A 17,619-nucleotide genomic window follows, 5' to 3' on the forward strand; every position below is an offset into this window, starting at 1 on the left:
AAGGGAGACTTTTGATACCATCCCGACTCAAATTAAAGGCGTCAGGGACTTTGTAAGAAGCAGATTATTTTGGAGCTAGTGCCACAACCCGGGCAAGGAGGATGGATCCTCTGTTTCATCTTATTTACAAAATAACCTGCCTGAACCATTTCCTCCCATTTCCAGGCATTTTGTTATCCTTCAGGCGAGGAAATGTATTTTTTCCTTCTCATCTCCGCCCCGTTATCACCCCAAGCAATCCAGGGGATGCTGGGGGGAACACCCCCCGGTTCCCCTGGCTCTGGCAGTGTCAGCTGGTTGCAATGATTTCCCTGGCTGGCAGGAGAAGACACGGTGTTTCTGAGTACTCGTGTTTTTCCAGGCTGTGTTCTGGTCCCTTTCCAAAGACCTTTTCCCTAGTTCAGCTCCTGAAAAGCTCCTCCCCGAGGGGGGGGGGAAAAGACACCATTCTTTTTTTAAGACTAACTTCTCAACCAAGAAAAGGTTGGTGCTGCTGCCAGCCGAGGAAGGGTCTGGCGGTTGAGCCATCGGCGTGACACACGCGGGGCTTTGCGGATCCATGATTACCTGTCGCCTGCCATGGCAGAGAGCCCGTGCCCGCTGCGGGCCGTGGCAGCCGGCTGGCTTTCTGCCTCACCTCTGGGAGATCCACCCCACGCTGAGTCACGAAGGACTCCACGTGACCGTGGGGCAGGGGCAACAGGTCGGCACGCAGGAGGAACGAGTATCGGCAGATCTGGAAACACCCCTTGCAAGGAGAGAAATGGAGACCCTCTTCCAAGAGCAGCCTGAGACTGGGAACCCGTATTTGGAAGATGCTTTGCTTCAGAGTTACTTGAAAACACACCTTCCTCCCAAGGTCTGGCGCGGATGTTTGTGTTTCTGTGTGTGCGTTTGTGGATTGAACATTTCTCTGAGCCTGCGAGTGTTTAACTGGGGGGAATTTATCAGCATTCTTTACAGCTTGTTACCTTTGAATCAGTGCAGGGGCAAAAAATACTGCCAGGACATAAACAGAAAGTGTCTTAGTGGACCTGGGTGTTGCAACAAGACTTGTTGTTTTGGGATTATCCGTGTGAGTGTGTGTTGTCTGGTTATCCAGAGAAAGAAATTTCAAAGAAAGGGGAGAAACTCTGCTGTGCTCTTCCACACTTCTCTCCCCCCAGGGAAGAGGGGCTTTTAGGGAAATTCCTCTCTGAAGGAAGGGTCTGTTCTCAGCTGAGTGCTGAAGAAGATGCAAAGGCCCGTTGGGATTTGTGTTCTCAGCACAGGTTGTTGGCTTTTCTGGGCTGACTTTCAGACAGGAAGGCTCTGCACGGACTGCAGGGGCGCAGAGAGGTGGGGTAAGACCCTGAGCTGCAGGTCCCTGTTCTGTGAGGGCCAGTCCTACAGGAATCCCTGGGAGGAGGCGGCTCGTCTCACTGGCTGTCCTCGCTGTCACCTCAAGGACTGCAACTGTTTCCCACTTTTCAAGGACCACATCTCATGGAGCATGTCCTCTCTCCGCAATTTACTCCAGCAGAAGCAATGGAATGACCTCTGAAGCCACCAGGTGAGTAGAGGGGCAGAACCTGACTTTCAGTGATGACCTTCCTGCCCCCTGCTTGCTCTCCAGGTCTGTGAGGCCTTGCAGACATGGCCGAGTACGAGTGTGGTGGCAGCATTGGGAATGAGGCCCCCCTGAGCACCACAGTGGCCTTCTGGCCAGACAAGAAGCTGGGGGAGAAGGAAGGTGGCCTTTGGGCAACCATGAAGATCTTGCTCGTAATCCGCACCTTTGGAAGCAGCGTGGTGCAGATCTCCCGAGGACTGAAAGGACCAGTGGTGGTGTTCGCCGGGGCTGAGAGCTGCTCCCAGCTCCTTCCCCAAAGAGTCAAAGCAGCTGCAAAATCTACCAGAGCATCAGCGGCATCTCCCGTACGTTTCTGCGCTTGGTCCCAGCGGGGCAGTGTTGCCTCACCGCTGACGGAGAGCCCGGCCTGCGCTCTTGCTTCATGCAGCACCCGCATGTCCACACCCTGAGAGCTACTTCCCCGTGGGAACACCTTCCTCTCAGGGAGAGCAGCACCAGGTGAAGCTTTGTGCGTCCCGCTGAAGCAGGCACCACGCTGGAGGTTGATTCCTGTTGTGCTGTCCAGCTGTGTTCAGCGGTGAACAGAGACACGTTCCTGGAACGGAGCAAAAGATTCCTTTCTGTGTTCGGAGCGGATTTCTGGAGAAAGCACCTGCTTTCTCCGGGCACCGCTGTGGAGAGGGATCTGTTGGTCTTTGATCCCCCTGAAAATATGTCCTTTAATATAAAGCATTACCTGCTTGCACTCTTAATGTGCAATAATTTGCACTTTTCCAATATATTCATCCCTGGGACATCAAAGGACAGATTAGGGTGAATGAGACCACCCAGCAGCTGCTGAGCAGCCTCAGCCCTGACCCTGAGGGTTTACAGACGCTCCCTCCGTATCCTGGTGTCCGCTTTTCTGGCGCACCCAGGCTGCTGTGGGTCACATTCAGCAGCCACAAATTTGTTCTTTTACCTTGGAAATAAGTGCATTCACTTGGGTAACAGGGTCGTTTTACGAGGCTGCGTGTGGTCAGGGCATGAGCTGACAGCGAGGCAGTTGGGTTGGGATTTTTAGAAGACGTGGATGAGGCGAAGGAACTGTCGTGGTTTGAGTTCACTGTAATGTGCTTACCAAGACACCTATTTGGTGTCCTGTTCTCTGCCCACAAGGAACCACCAGGTAAACAGTTCAAAGGTGCCTGTGCTTCAGGGATGAGCAAGTCCACGAACCTCGGATTCTTAGGTTATGCCTCTAAAACAACCTTCAAGTTGTCACCAAGGTATGATAATCACTGGAGGCAGCATACATCCGTCCCGGCTGAGCTCTGCCGACAGCAAACAAGTGTGGCATGAGCTGTACCAGTTGACACGGCTGTCACGCACGGTTTTGGCTTGTTTTGTGATTTTTGGCACTATTTCACCATTCACCTGAAGGACAACTGGCTGCTCTGAGGATGGAGACTTCCAGAGTAACTGGAGAGTGTGTGTGGGACAGAGTGCTGAAAGAATCGATCATACGGGATGTAGTTTAGTGCAAAGTCAATACAGGGGGAGGCAGGGAAAGGAAGCAGCAGTGTTTGGATTTCATCCACAGCAAATGAATGTGGTTTATAATTGCAGCATTTTGGGTACAGCAACTACGGCATTCACCTCCAGCATTTGTTACGCTGAGGAGGCAACGAGCATCTCTTGAGGGGCAGAGAGCAGCAGAAAGTGTTCCTGTGATGAAAACAGGTCTAGATCAGGTGCTTCTCTGACCCCCAGGACAGTCTTGGATGTATTTATGCTCACGAGGGCCCAACAGTGCTGGCGGCTGGGTCCCCCTGGCCTAGTGGAGTCCTCTACAAAGCAGGTTATTTAAGGCTAGGCAACTTCACTGGGCTTTGGCCACAGACGGTGAAGAGCACTTGCAGAAGGCAATTCCTGTCACCTTGAAATAGGTATCTCGGAGGGCTGGAAGGAATCACTCCTCTGCGGGTGCCGGCTTCCCTCCATCCACTGGACAGATCAGTCCGTCCAAGTCAGCCAAGCCTGGCTGAAAGGCACATGAAGCCTTACCTAGGGCCATTCGGGAAGCTGGATGCAGGGTGGAAATTCGAATCTAGATGCCTGGGTGCCAGGCTGAAGCTCAAATGGCTGCTCCATTCCTCCTCTTCTGATCTGATAGGCAGGTGACTACGGAGCCCAGTGGAAGTTCTCCTAAACAGATGAAGGCTTTCTGGGTTTGGCAGCCCTTTCCCTGGCATTCTTCTCCAGCAGTAAATCAGAGTGGCTGAGGTTGGAAGGACCTCTGGAGACCGTCTCGTCCAACCCTCCTGCTCACGTGCACCGACGTCATTCTCAGTCCTGATACAAAAGCTCTTCTGTCTTTGGTAAAATCCAGAGATGCTGCCAGAAGTAACTTGAAAAAATTATTTGGGGGCGGGGGTGGGGAGTGGGGGAAAAAGTGACAGCTGAGCAGAGCTGTGCCAGCAGAGGGGAAGAGACGAGCTGTCCTGCTGCGTTACAGAACCGGTGGAAGGGCTGAGTGGCAAGAGCCCGCTAGCACTGCAGGACAGTAGGGTCAGCCCTCTGCCTTCCCAGCTAGGAGAGGCTCCTTGCCTTCCTGGCGCGGGCTGAAGGGCTCTTCTTGTTGCTCCGCAGGTACTGGAGGAGATGAATCAGGATCTGGAGGGATTTGGATACCGTCTGCTAGCCAAGATCAAACCTCTTGGACAGGAATGCGAGTTGAACCCCCCTGTGTTTCGGCAGTATGACGCCTGGGGGCGGCGGGTGGATCACATCATCACCTGCTCGGCCTGGAAGAGGATGAAAGAGATTGTGGCAGAAGAAGGGCTGATTGCCGAGGCCTATGAGAGAAGATACTCCAACTGGAGGTAACTGGGGGAGAATGGGAGTGACTTGGTGCCCCGCTGGTTATTCTTAGCGGGGTCTATTGAGCATCTTGTAGGACTGAACTTCTGGTTGTGTAATGGGTAACAGAGGATGCATGGACAGAAGCACACCTACCGCTGTACGGAACAGCAGTGCCTGTCTGCTGTGATGTTCCACATGGGCAATGATAAGCCGTAACTAATGGCCCACAGTTGATCCTAATATTCTTTGATGTCACCTTCCTGATTCAGGGGCCTGGCCGTTCCCCACACCGCTCCAGCTTTGCGTGCGTTAGTTGTGACGCAGCTAGAGGTCTGGGATTTTACCTGTGGTTTCATTGCATTCCAGCCTCTGGAGACAGACCCACATTTCTTATTTTTAAAAACTGCACTTACTGTGCACCAGCTGGCAAGCGATGCCGCCCGCCCAGCCTTGCCCTGGCAGTCCCTCGGCGACTGCGAAACTGCTGCTCCTCTTCTCTCTTCCTGGCTGAAACGGGGTTTGCCCTCTCAGAGATGAGCAGTCTGCTTCTCACCTGTTTTGCCTGTATTTTGTTCCTCTCTTCCTAGTCACGATGGTTTATCCTCCTGCTGTTGAGCTGCTGCGTAAACCCATCTGTTTTCACTCGCTCTCTTTCCTAGCCGTCTGCATCAGGCTGTCAAGCTGTACTTATTTGCAGCCTTCTCTGGAGGTTTCACCTGCCCACTGGCCATGACTGATGGCGCAGCCAAAGTCATTGAGGTATGAGCTCAGCCGGTCCCTGAGGGCACAGCTCACATCTCGGCAGCGCTGCTGAGGGACCGGAGCACTGGCCAGGGGTGGAGGAGAGCTGACCTGCCACCTGGCACTGGGCACGGCCCGCCCTTGCGCTGTGAGACAGCTCCCTCTCCCACTGCCTTCCCCCTCAGGTTGCAAAGTCTCTGTGCCCAGGTTTGTGCTTGCTTCCACCGCTGTGTGCAGTAAGGCCTTTGCTGCACGTGAAACCTGTGGTGCCGCAGGCCGTGGGGAAGGTGTCCCAGGTGGTTTTACTACGAGATAGTTTGCTGCTGGCGTGGAGTGGCGGTTCAATGTGTTGGCCCGGATCTGTACCTGATGTAAATTAACCGAGCGAGCAAGACTTTCCCAACCTGAAGATTTGGCTCTGCATTTTAGTGACACCCTTTGCACTATGTCGGTGGCTCTGCAGGATGCAGAGTAAAGCTGGCCCTCAAGTAGCTTGCCCTGGGCGTTTCGATGCAATAAAAAGGGGAAAAAAAAAAAAAGCATAAGGCAGTTACCTCTTTCCCCTTTGGGTGCTGGTGACACCCAGCGCATAGCGCATAGGCACGATACCCTGGCACACGTGCTGTTTTGAAAGCTCTCTGTCCAGATGAGTAGCGGTGCAGAAATCCGAGGGGGGGGGGGGGGGCTCCGCACCCTCCTTTGCCCCACAAGCCTGCGCCTTCTGCCTGCGCCGTGCTCCGGCAGCCGTGAAGGAGCCGGGCAGTTTCACAGACCCTCAGCAGCACCTGCGGGTGCACCGCGGTGCAGGACACGCAGAGCCCCGCTCGCCCGCTTGCAGACCGCCCGTTCCGAGCCGAGGGCACGCCAGCGTTAGCTACGGCAGCTGTCTGATCTCATCTTCTGGGTCAGGACCACCTTGCCTTGTTTTCCCTCCCCCGAACCAGTCACTAGGTGTTCCTGCGTCTCTCAAAAACGCTTTTACCCGTCTGACGTCCCGTGACCCCAAGAAGTTCTGGACCTCTGGCCAGTGGATGACCGAGCGCAGGGGAGGCTCCGATGTGGGTAGGTGTTATGAGGTGGGAAGCTACTGCAGCAGCAGCTAGGTGTGTTAGTGAGAACTGTGAAAATGAAGGGTGCGGGGAACTTACAAAGCCAGGTAGCTGGTTTAGGAAACTTCAGCAGAAGCCGTCCAAATCCTCTGCATAGCTCTGCTTTTTAACCGACAAAAGGGCCAACTTCTGTCCACCGGTGCATGCGTACACACAGGCAGGTACAGGGCTGTGTTCACACCCTGATGTCTAGCTCTGTGATCTAAACCTTGAGCAAGACAGTCAGACCCATCCCAGCCGGGGCTCAGAAAGCATTCCTGGCCTTCCGCTTTTATTCCTTGGATAACAGGAATTAGTAGTAATGGCCTGATGGGCCCCGAAACCTCAGAACTCCACTGCAGAGACAGAAACGTGGAAGGGGAATCACCTGCATCTGATGAAGCTGCAGGTGGTTTCCAGGCGGAAGAAGTGAAAGGGTCAGCAGCGGAGTGGAAGCGGTGCAGCGCTGCAGGACTCCCGACTCCGCAGCGCCCTTTGTTGTTCTCGGCCGTGGTAGCTCCTAAAGCAATGGAGGCGTTGGGTTGTGCCCCGCGGCGCGTTCTGCTTACGCAGCCCTGCCGTTACCGGCTGCTGGGCTGGAGCAGCCGCCGGGAAGGCTCGCGGTTAAACACAGCACATTTCCTTCCCGGTACTTGGCTCTGGCTGTGTTTCTTATTCTGGGAAAGATAAGAAATGAGCGGCTGCCTAACCCAAAAATCAGCACTGATTGATACAGACGGTCCCCTAAAGCCAAGATGATCTCCTTTCTCGCAGCTAACGGCACTGAGACAGTGGCCAGAAAGCAGCCCGACGGTACCTATCGTCTCTATGGCTTTAAATGGTTTACATCCGCTGCTGATTCTGATGTGACATTAACCTTGGCCAGGGTAGTGGATGCTGAAGGACAAGTAAAACAGGTCTGTCTGAGGGTGGAACCAGGTGAAGGAGCAGGGGCATTCTTCGTTTCATCCTCATGAAATCCTCTTCTCATGCCTTTCAACGGCCCCAGGGTTCCAGCGGCCTGTCCCTGTTCTTCCTGAAGGTTCGCGATGAGGAGGGGAAGCTGAACAGCATCCGAGTGCAAAGGCTGAAAGACAAGTTGGGCACACGGCAGATGGCAACAGCAGAGCTATGGCTAGATGGAGCTAAAGCAGAGCTGGTACGTGAGGTTTCACCTTCCTCCCGGTCAGGGCTGGCGTGGCACGGCAGACCACTCGTGGGGGTTCTGGCAGTGATACCAGCTGAAAAAGTTCCTCTCTTCCACCTCTGGGGCTGGCTGTTTGCTTTGCAGAACACTCCACCAGCGGGGCTGTGTGTGGGACAGAGCTGAGAAGAGCTCAGGAAAAGACGGGAGGGAAGGGGGGAAAAAAAAAAAGAAGTCATTTTAGGTCAGTCATTGACCCAGCTGAGGGACAGTCCTGTAGGCGCAGGCAGGAACAAGCAGCAGGGACCAGAACTGATCATGCTGACGGGGTCTCCAAAGCCTCCCCTCCGGTCGTGCCACGGACTTGGCTAAAATGAGACAGCGATATTTTAAAGCAAGCAGAACTTTGTGGTGCCTGAGGACAGAGAGGGATGGACTGGACGGTATCTGTCTGTCTGTTGACACAGCTTTCACTTAGATGTGCGTCCGCTGCCGAGGCTGTGCGGGATGCTTACATCAGCCTTTGCTCCTCAATGCATTCAGATCTCCCCAGAGGGTCGTGGTGTGGCCTCCATCTCCAACATGCTGAACATAGCTCGGATCCACAACATCACCAGTGCAGTAGCTTACATGAGAAGGTGACAGCAGCGGGGATCCCACCAGAGCTGAAGGAGCAGCCTGTCAGGACGGGGGGACTTTGCAAGGCTCGGCATGGCAGCCGATTGACGTCTGGTGCCTTTGCAGGCACAGGTCTGGAGGCCAGCAGTGCTGGAGAAGGTTGGCCTGTGGGTGGGTGGCCTGGTGTGCTCCAGCTGAGCAGGTTTCTTCCAGTGGGGGTGGTTGGAAGGGGAATCTCCGAAGCGGAGGGTTGCTGGTCTAACTGCTTTCCCTGGCTGTATTCTCTCTAGGATGATCAGTCTGAGCAGGGAGTATGCCCGTAGGCGGGTTGCCTTTGGGAAGCTCCTCAAGGACCATCCCCTACACATGCAGACGTTAGCCCGGATGGAGGTAAGGCTTTTGGGAGCTGAGCTGAACCCACTGGCGAGGAAAGAGGGTCGAGATCCTGAGCTGCTAATGAGCAGAGCCAGCCTGCCTCGGTGTGCAACAGTCAGGTGTAGAGGGCTGGAGATGTATCAGCGGGGGAATTGCTATATTATACTGGGATTTGATCTGACGATAGACGTAGCTTCTCTGCTGGACTTCAGGTTATCCAACCACAACCACCTGGGAGCTCTCCTGAGAGGAGCGCCGAAGGTCACGCATGCACCTACCGTGACATGCCGTGACCTCTGAAGTTGGTCATTAGCACCAGAGTCCAAGCATGACAGCACAGTCTCCTGAACCACAGTTCACAGGCTTGTCCAAGACACATACAGACTCACCCAACTTCCCTGGTAGCTCGTGCACCAGGAGACGGGCTGTTCCCAGCAGGCTGGAAGAATTCCTGAGTGGTCACCGGGCACTTTAGCTTCTGAGAGGTTTGTTTTCACTGTGTGCCCGCTCACCACCACAAGACACCGAGCTCGAGTACAGCCTCTAGATGCAAATGTCGTCTAAGGCAACAACAAACGATGGAAGAGAGAGCAGCGTGAATTGGCAGTGTGGCTCTGGGAGGAATTTCACGTGCGAGCCTTCACTCGCTGCAGAATGTCTCACAGCTTTGCCACAAGGCTGAGCTGCAGCGGCTCACTAAATCCACAGGACACAGGCAGCTTCCCACCCCTACTAAAACTTCAAAAAGAAGGCGCACAGTTCTCCTCCTCTCACCCATCCAGCACAACGTCTTAAGTGGTGTAACACCAGCACTTGCCCTTGGGCTGCAGTAGGTTCATGCAAGTTTTTAAAACAGTATTTAAAAATCCTCTTGCAAGGTGGGGGAGAGGGAAAGTGGCCAACATCTGTCAAATCTAACTTAAAGCTCCAGCATGTCTTAGCCTGTGGCCAGAACTCCCCCTCTGAAAGAAAGGCTGGATCCTTTACAGTCCAACCGCACATCATTACGCGCAGGGGCTACGGAGCTCCACATCCCGGTGCTTCCCACATCACAGCTTGCCAGGGAAGTAAGCTGCTCAGCAAGAAATCTGTCAAAGACCTTGCAGATCCTGGTGCTCAGAGGCTGACCATCAGATGAGCAGTCTCACGTCCCTTACTCGTGGAAAGGATGTGGATTTGTGACCTGGGTGCCTCACAGGGGCTTTGATAAGGCTCCGAGTAGGCCCGATGAAATGGTGTTGCCCCTTCCCTCACACCAGATTGCGGTGTCCAAGGGCAGCAGCTCCAGACTGCCTTCAACACTTGACACTTTGTGCCTTGGCTGGTCAGTGGCCTGTGTCTCTGAAGCTGTGGATCTGTACGGGCAGGGGTGGCATTTTGCCCAGATCCGAGTATCGTGCATCCCTGTGAGATGGTCTCATGGCACCTCAGCAGAGCGGGCTGGAATCAGCCTGAGGCAAAGACCCTTGCCGGTGAAGCTCCCCACTTCTCTGCTTGCAGGTGCAGACGCGAGGGGCGTTTCTTCTGCTTATGGAGATCGTTCACCTGCTTGGACTTGTAGAAGCCAACATGGCGAGTGAGCCAGAGCAGCTTCTCCTGAGACTGCTGGTACCAGTCACCAAACTGTACACTGGGAAGCAGGTATGGGACAACCGGCTGGATCAGCTCAGTGGGGCTGGGTGGCACATTAGCGACCACAGAGCTGGCCAGAGGGGCGAGTAACACGGCCAACGCGAAGGGCAGCGACCGCAGGAGATACCAGCAGTGACCTCTAGCTGCAGGGCCTGCGGGAACTATTGCTCTGCACCGAGGCTGGACTTGGTGGGTAGGAGGCTTGTCCCTTTGCTCTCGAGGCCGCAGATCGGCTGTCTGAGCAGAACAGACAGAGCCAGCGCGCTCTGTGAAGTCCTCTGCATGCCACAGCTGCCGTGACACTCCGCATGGCACGCAGGAACGCTGCTCAGGCTGCCCCAAGACCAAGGTGGGACACTGAGCCACGGGGAACATCTTTCCCCTAGTTACGAATAAATGAAGAGAAGGTGTTAACAGCTTAGCATTAGCCCTAACTTCAGGAGTTCGTCCCTCTTCTACTTGCCCTCAGCTTAACTACACAGAAGCTTAGACACAGTAGGCAAGTAGAAGGTAAAAGACTCCCCTGGACTAGAGACACGTGCTCCCACGGGTTTACCCTTACCTAGAGAGGCCTGTATTGAGACAGGCTCTCCCTGGATCTTCTCCCAAGGTCTGGACTGCTCCTGCGGGTCCTCTCTCACTCTTCCTCAGTCTTCATTCCCCCGGCTGCTCCTTCTGCGTATCATGAGCCACCTGGCTCAGCAAATCGGTGGCATCCATTCAGTCCCACCCCAGCAGGCCCTGCTGTGCGGTGTTAGAGGTTTCTGGCCCCTCTTTTCCCTTGTGCAATGTGGGTCACGTCAGCTCTCTGCATTTTGCAGGCTTCTGCTGTTGCTCTTGAGGCCATGGAGAGTTTTGGAGGACAAGGTTACATGGAGGACACAGGCGTGCCGGTCATAGTCCGTGACGCTCTGGTAAGAAAGCAGCAGGAGAAGCAGAGGTAGCTCCTGTGTGTCACCTAGTCCCCTGCACAGGACTCTGTGCTTGCCTGCTAAAGACGTGCTCAAGGGAAAACGCAGCCCTCCCCAGCCTCACCCCAGGCACGGCAGCTCTTTCCTAGTTGCCTTCCTGCCGAGCCCAGCCATCACCAGGGAGGGGACGGGATTTGTTCCTGGTGCTGGCCTCGTTCCCTAGCTCAGCAGTGGAGCTGCTCCTAGCTCCCATCACCGCCGCTCCTTTCCACTTGTGGTGAGGCATGGCATCGCTGGAGATTTCCTTGGTATCGCTTAGCTCTGCCCCGTGCCTTTGTCCCTTCATGTTCCCCTTTTCTTTATTGCAGTTGCTCCAAAAGGCTCCTTCATGCTCTTCCGCTGCCTCTTCTGCCCCACAGGTGCTGTCCATATGGGAGGGAACCACAAATATCCTGTCGCTTGACGTCCTGCGATCCCTCAGCAAGAGCCAAGGACAGGCGATGGCTGTGTTCTCCGCAGTGCAGGTGAGCCCGCCTCGAACGCACGGGTCAGCCTGACTCGGCAGAGTCTGAGCTGGTGTTTATGCTCCTGGCTGAGGCTGGTAGGGAACGGAAAGCTTCAGACAAGTATTCAGGTGTCTTACAATTCGGCTTTTTAAGCAGCGCTTACAAAAGCAGAACGCAGGCAGTGCTCATGTTGGGATCCTCCTGTGCTGCAAAAAGCGCAGCTACTTTCATCTCAGCAGGGAAGAGTTTTGCCTTGTCAGGGTTCCTCACGACAGGTACCAACAGAAGGGCATTTTTAATGTGGAAGAGTCGCCTTCCTGAATCCAAAATAATTTTGTGGTTTTGTTTCTTAACTGGAAAATCACCACAAGACTGCTGAATATATCAACCTTCGCTAGGGCTACCTCCTGCATTATGGCTTAGGACTGAAGAGATGGCAGGAGCCAAAGGAATTCCATTGCTGCCTCTTCCGAGTTGCCCTTCTCTGGCTTTACCTGCCGGCTGCTCTCTTAAAGGTGCTTGGGTGACAGGCAGTGCCGGAGAGATCAAAGCAGCTCAGAAATTCCTGAAGGCCAAGGAGGATCAGCTGGCTTCATATGACCCATGAGGGGAGACAGGAACCAGCCCGAAAGGTGTGATCGGCGATCGCAGGGTATTCTCTCAGAGGTGCCACTATTAATCCAGACGGAGCCACCCAGATTCCATGAGCCCCGGTTCAGTGAGGGAATCCTGGAGTGCTGGGTTTGACTGTGCGTAGCCTTTGCTTTCTCATCCAGACCCCACGAGAAGGGAAGGGGCTGGGTCGCCGCCCTCCCTGCAGCACCGACAACTGGATGGGTCTTTCAGAAACACATGAGCAAGAGCCGGATTCTCAGCAGTGGCGGCGGTTGGCACCTTCTGTCACACTCCATCCCCCAGCTCAGCCGTGCCCCGTACAGAGCCCTGCTGTGACCTCCAGAGAGGAGTGTCGCCCTGCCACCCTCTCAGACAACTTTTGAGAAAGGAAAAAATCCCTCAGAGAATTTGACTAAACGAGGCCAAACCTGCTCATAAGCAGGACTCCTCATCAAAAAGCCACCTGGTCCAGCCGTTGATCCGAAGCAGCTTAGGCTGAGACTGAAGGTAACGGGGTAGAGAAGGAAAGGAGCCAGTGGTAGGCTCCAAAAATAACTGGGAAAGAAGCCGGCCTCCACAGGCTTGCACTTTGGCTGATTTACATGAATACCCCACAAAGGTGCCACGCTGCCGTCCTCGGAGCACCTCGCTGGTGTAGCCGAGAGGGCCCCTCCAGCCGCTGCACAACTGGGCAGTCACAGAACCACAGAGTGGTTTGGGTTGGAAGGGACCTTAAAGATCATCTCATTCCAGCCCCCTGCCATGGGCAGGGACACCTCCCACCAGAGCAGGTCGCTCCCAGCCCCATCCAGCCTGGCCTTGAGCCCTGCCAGGGAGGGGGCAGCCACGGCTGCTCTGGGCAGCCTGGGCCAGCATCTCATCACCCTCACAATGAAGAACTTCTTCCTAACATCTAATCTAAATCTCCTCTCGTTCAGTTTGAAACCGTTACTCCTTGTCCTGTCACCGCCCTCCCTGATCAAGAGCCCCTCCCCACCATTCCTGTAGCCCCCTTTAAGGACTGGAAGGCCACTACAAGGTCTCCCCAGAGCCAGCGCACGGCAATGTGGTTCAGAGCAGGTACCTGCACAGCAGTTAACGCCGAATTTCCGGATTTCTTCATCCACAAGCTCATCGCTGCTCTCGCACTCCCACAAATCACGGAGGGTGAACAAGCGAGCGCTGCCTTTCCGGGGCTCCCAGTTCCAGCAGTGCCACTGCGTTTGCTGATCAGGCCACGCTGAGGCTGCCCCCGTCTCCGCGGAGCGTGGCTGGGCTGATGCGCTGGCGCTGGATTTAACAGACTTGGCGCTTGGGACACGTCACCCGGACGCGTCAGAAAGCTTTGCCCTCACGCCTTCGGCCGCGGGCCCTGGCAAGCTGGGAGGCATTTCTGCCGAGGGCCTCTGCAGCGCCGGGCAGCAACGCGCTGAGTTTCTACACCAGAGTCAGGGCTTCCCTCACGGCTGATAAACCACCTCTTTCTGAGCTCCAGGTGCCCAAATTCTTTCTGGGAGTCTGGCTCACGTTGAAACATCCTTCCCACTCCCATCTAGTGAGGAAATCATTTCGTCCCTCGTAAAGGGCTTTTTACTGCTCCAATCCATTTCCTTTTTATTGATGCACACAAAACCAGGACAATTTCTTTTATGTTTGTCCGTCAAGGTTCTCAGGTTGCAGGATTTGTGCCCCCTGACAGGCTGCTTTGGAGAAAGCAGCGTTAGTACGTAGCACAGCACAGCACTTGGTTCTCTGACGGTCGTATCTCGGGGTAACCTCCCCCCTGACCCCACTGCCACCTATTTTTGCTTTTATCCTGTGTCAGTTGCCTCTGCTGAGGGTGGGATATCGCACGCTGACGGTGGGATACCTCGCACTGATGGTGGGATACCTCGTGCTGATGGTGGGATACCTCGTGCTGATGGTTCTGGGATCTAGGAGCAGGAACCCAATGTCATAATTATCCTCAGGAAAAGGGAAACAGAGAGAACGTCCTCATCCTTGCACAATGTGATTTATGAGAAGCTGAAATTTGAGGGTTCTTGATACACAGGCAAGGCTGTTGCAGACCACCCTGTCCAGAGGCAGTTAGTCTGCAAAGTCTCAGGGGAGCACGTGGTGAGAGACAGTCCTGGATTCCAGCTCAGCCGTGCTGGGACTTTCAGGTGGGTACTGCCCAGGGACAGTCACTTCATGTTACACTACAAATTTATTAGCTTGAGCCAGAGCATGGGGTGTACTTTGGAATTCAACTGCAATCTGGAAAGTGACTCTGAAATAGCACCGGGGAATTATTTGATTATTGCAGTTTAGTCACTTGAGGTTAAATTTGGTCGCATCTCAGCACAGTTGCGTTTCCAAACACCAGTCCTGCAGCATCTTGCAGAGCTCAGGATCCACTGTCTTATGCACCAAGAATGCCTGGGTAGGGCTGAAACCCTGGCTGGAAATCAGACATAAGATCTAAGACACGTGACAGGGTTTTCAGGTCTTTTTCAGACCGTAACCGCAATTTTAACACAGCAGGAAACAAATCTTGGTTATTAAAGCGAAACTACGTGTTCGCTTGAAACATTAATACGAGACTTGGGCTTCTAGCCCTGTTTTGGCTGCTCTCCCTGTTGCTGTATTTTTAAACACTCATGATTATTCTTGAAGTAAAAACCATCCTGCCAGTCTTGCCCGGTAGCTAGCGAGAGCAAACAAATGAGCAGCATCTTAAATTTCCTCAGTGAAAACCGAAGGAATCAGAAATACCAGAGCTCGAAAGCTCTTCTGCTCTCTGATGATTTCAGCCTGAAAAGAACCGTACCGCTGGCACGGCGATGCCGTGTGCGTGTGCCTCCCCTCAGCTACACCCCCCGGGGGAACTGGAGCACATCAAGATGCAGGAGAGAAAAGAGGAGCTGGTGCTGCCTCCAGCGCCCTCCCCGAAGCAGCTCACCGGCCGCCCGCTCTCCAGCGCAGGGCAGGGTGTGGAAAAACCCAGCTTGATCGCTGTGGAGAGGCTGTGCTTTCACTTAGGAGAAGAACGAGTGCAGTCTGAAAGAAAAAGAAAGCGTAAATTCTTGGAGAGCAAAGAGAATAGTGTCGTCTTTCCCCCCTAAGGTTAAAAGGGTGCCGTTATGTTCCTGGTCCATCCTGCCCCGCTCTCTAGACCTCACGGAGGCAGCGCAGGACGGCGCTGGCCGTACCCCAGCCGCGAGCACCAGGGCGCTGGCAGAAGCGCGGGGTCGTCTCCGTGCTTGGCCTGTGCGGGGCTGGCTTCCACCCGAGCTGCTGGGAACACGGTTGTGCCTTTGGGGTCTTTGATCCTTGTTAGCAACCAGCTCCGAGCTGCCTTTAAAACACCTGATTAGCATTCCGTGGGCTTGGAGGGTTCTTTGGACTTTTATCTTGGCACTAGACCCTAAACCGCTTGAGTGCTGATGGTTTTGTATTTGTCCAGCACACGCTGTGCTCATGCCCGGCTGTGCCTGGAGCGCAGAACGGCAGCCACCGAGGATTGTGTTTTTCTTGTATGAACAGTCAGAACACCCAGGGCCGCGGTTAGGCAGAGGGTGTCGTGCGCAGACGTGGCGCGGAACGCGAGGCTGCGTTCGGCCTGCGCAGCCCGGAGCTCTGCTGGGCCGATCAGCTGCACGTCACGTACCAGCAAGAGGCTCCGCGCGACCACTTCAGCACCGAAAGCCTCAAAACCATCAAAACCCAGCCCTGCGCAGCCGACGCCGACAGCCTTTAGCTTCCTAAATACCCTGCAAATGAGACTAATTAGCGAAAAGCACCTCCTACCACCGGCTGCGCTACTTCAGTACCTCGCGGTTCCTTTCTGCCGTTCTGCCCGAGGAAATCCTTTCGTGCTGCTGCTGCAGACAGGCTTGGCTGCTGCGAAGGCGCTACCGCAGCCCGCGAGGCTCCTGGGCTGAGCCCACCGATGGGGACAGGGCCAGCCCTGGGCACGGGCAGGGGCCTGGGGTGGCCAAAAGGTCCGTAAGTGCTGCAGGGGGGGACTCAGAGTCTGGGGGGGTCGGTGGCGGCTACGCGGGCGAGAGCTGGCTGCTTCTCCACGTGGGCTGGACCGAGCTGTCCCCCCAGCCTGGCAGTGAGTTCGTCCCCACGTGCAGCTGCAAAGCCAGCACAGAAACAGCCCCGCGCTGGGTCTGGCTCCCAGGAATTCTCCGTCCTCAAGGCAAGGCCGCGAGTTTCCTTTTGGCAACGTCCCGGTTGTTCCTGCTGCCGCGCGGTGCTCTGGCCGCTCCACCTATGGCAGTGCCGGTCGCAGCCACCTCGATTTTAAGCTTTTGGTCAGTAGCCGCTGGGTGTGCTCAGGATTTCACCAGCCCCGTTTCCTTACACGAGGTAAATACGCCGTGATTTTTCCTGTGATTGTTTTCTTTGCAGAAAAAACTGGAGCTGGCTTCGAGCACTGCGAAGCTGGAACCCGCCGTGAGGCAAGTGCAGGGGGCCCTCAGCCGCCTTGCGCAGTTCATGCAAGCGGCCGGTTCCGGGGGGGCAGCGACCATGGAGCTAGCAGCGAGAGACTTCTCCTACACCCTCGCAAGGATCTACGCAGGTAGTGGGAAGAACCGATGGGTTTCAGACCGGGAAAGGGCTGGGAGTCGGTCCTAGAACGGCCTGGTTCGACACGTGCTGGGTAGAGGGCGGAGGTTTAAAGCAAGCTCGGTCCCTGCCTTCTTTCAACCTGCGGGGCTCAGCCCGGCAAGCGCTGCTGAGCCGTAACCAGCCCCGCTTCGCGCCAGCCCGCGCTGCTCTGGCCGGAGCCCGGCAAGGCTGACGCCTGCTGCTCTTCCACAGGAGCTCTTTTAATTGAACACGCCGCTCGGCCCGACGCTTCCCACACAGACATCGCCGCTGCTCGAAGGTAAGGCGAAACCTCCCTGTTTTCGGTGTTTCTCGCGCAACGCAGCACGCTTCGCTCTGCCTCTCTGGGCGAGCTGACCCCCTGCCACGGTGAGACCCGAACTTCGTGTCACCGCAGATGGCGACAAACAGCACCCTGGGCTGGTCGCTGTCAACGTGGTGGCTTTTCCCTGCCAACGTGGTGGCTTTTCCCTGCCACGGGGAATCTCCAGTCTGGCAGCGACGAGAGGGATCCGCACTGGGCAGACCTCAAGTTGGAAACTGGCGCTGTCTGTGTAACGGGGCTGGGCCAAACTGTCGGCGTTCTCTGTCCAGGTGGTGCAACCAGGAGCTGTGCCCTGTGGCCAGGGAGTCGGGGAACGGCAGCTACGGGGCTGAGGAAGTGCTCATGGACAGCGCGCTGGTCTACGAGGGCAGCCCCACCTGCAGCGGCAGGCTGTGACTCCCCGGCGGCAACTGGGGAGTCCAACCCCCAGGGGAAACAGCAGGTGGGTGGCAATCCCAAAAAAATCCACCAGTCCTCAGCCAGCCATCAATTACAGGCACGGTGGGGACGTTCCACCAAGGGCCAGACCAAATCCTTCTGGACAACCCCCCTCCGCAGCACCTGCTCCCACTGAAACCCACCGCTTTCTTGCCAAAATGTTCTTACCGTGTTTTAAGCAAAGCCCAAGTGATCAAATCCAGACAA

The 17,619-nt window shown here is 55.4% G+C and overlaps 1 protein-coding gene across 1 annotated transcript; it reads left to right on the forward strand.

Moving 5' to 3' along the window:
- The first annotated feature begins 559 nt into the window (after positions 1-559).
- Positions 560-17,370, forward strand: LOC104354937 (acyl-CoA dehydrogenase family member 11). Its single transcript, XM_086474432.1, has 14 exons — positions 560-859; positions 4,205-4,437; positions 5,077-5,176; positions 6,103-6,220; positions 7,021-7,163; positions 7,256-7,405; positions 7,934-8,028; positions 8,299-8,398; positions 9,884-10,024; positions 10,837-10,929; positions 11,346-11,450; positions 16,449-16,620; positions 16,863-16,929; positions 17,244-17,370. Exons 1-14 carry the CDS (start codon positions 560-562, stop codon positions 17,368-17,370), a joined length of 1,944 nt encoding a protein of 647 aa, XP_086330558.1.
- The last annotated feature ends 249 nt before the right edge of the window (positions 17,371-17,619 follow it).

The sequence above is a fragment of the Leptosomus discolor genome, chromosome 16, assembly GCF_034619465.1.
Source record: "Leptosomus discolor isolate bLepDis1 chromosome 16, bLepDis1.hap2, whole genome shotgun sequence".
Lineage (NCBI taxonomy): Eukaryota > Metazoa > Chordata > Aves > Leptosomiformes > Leptosomidae > Leptosomus > Leptosomus discolor.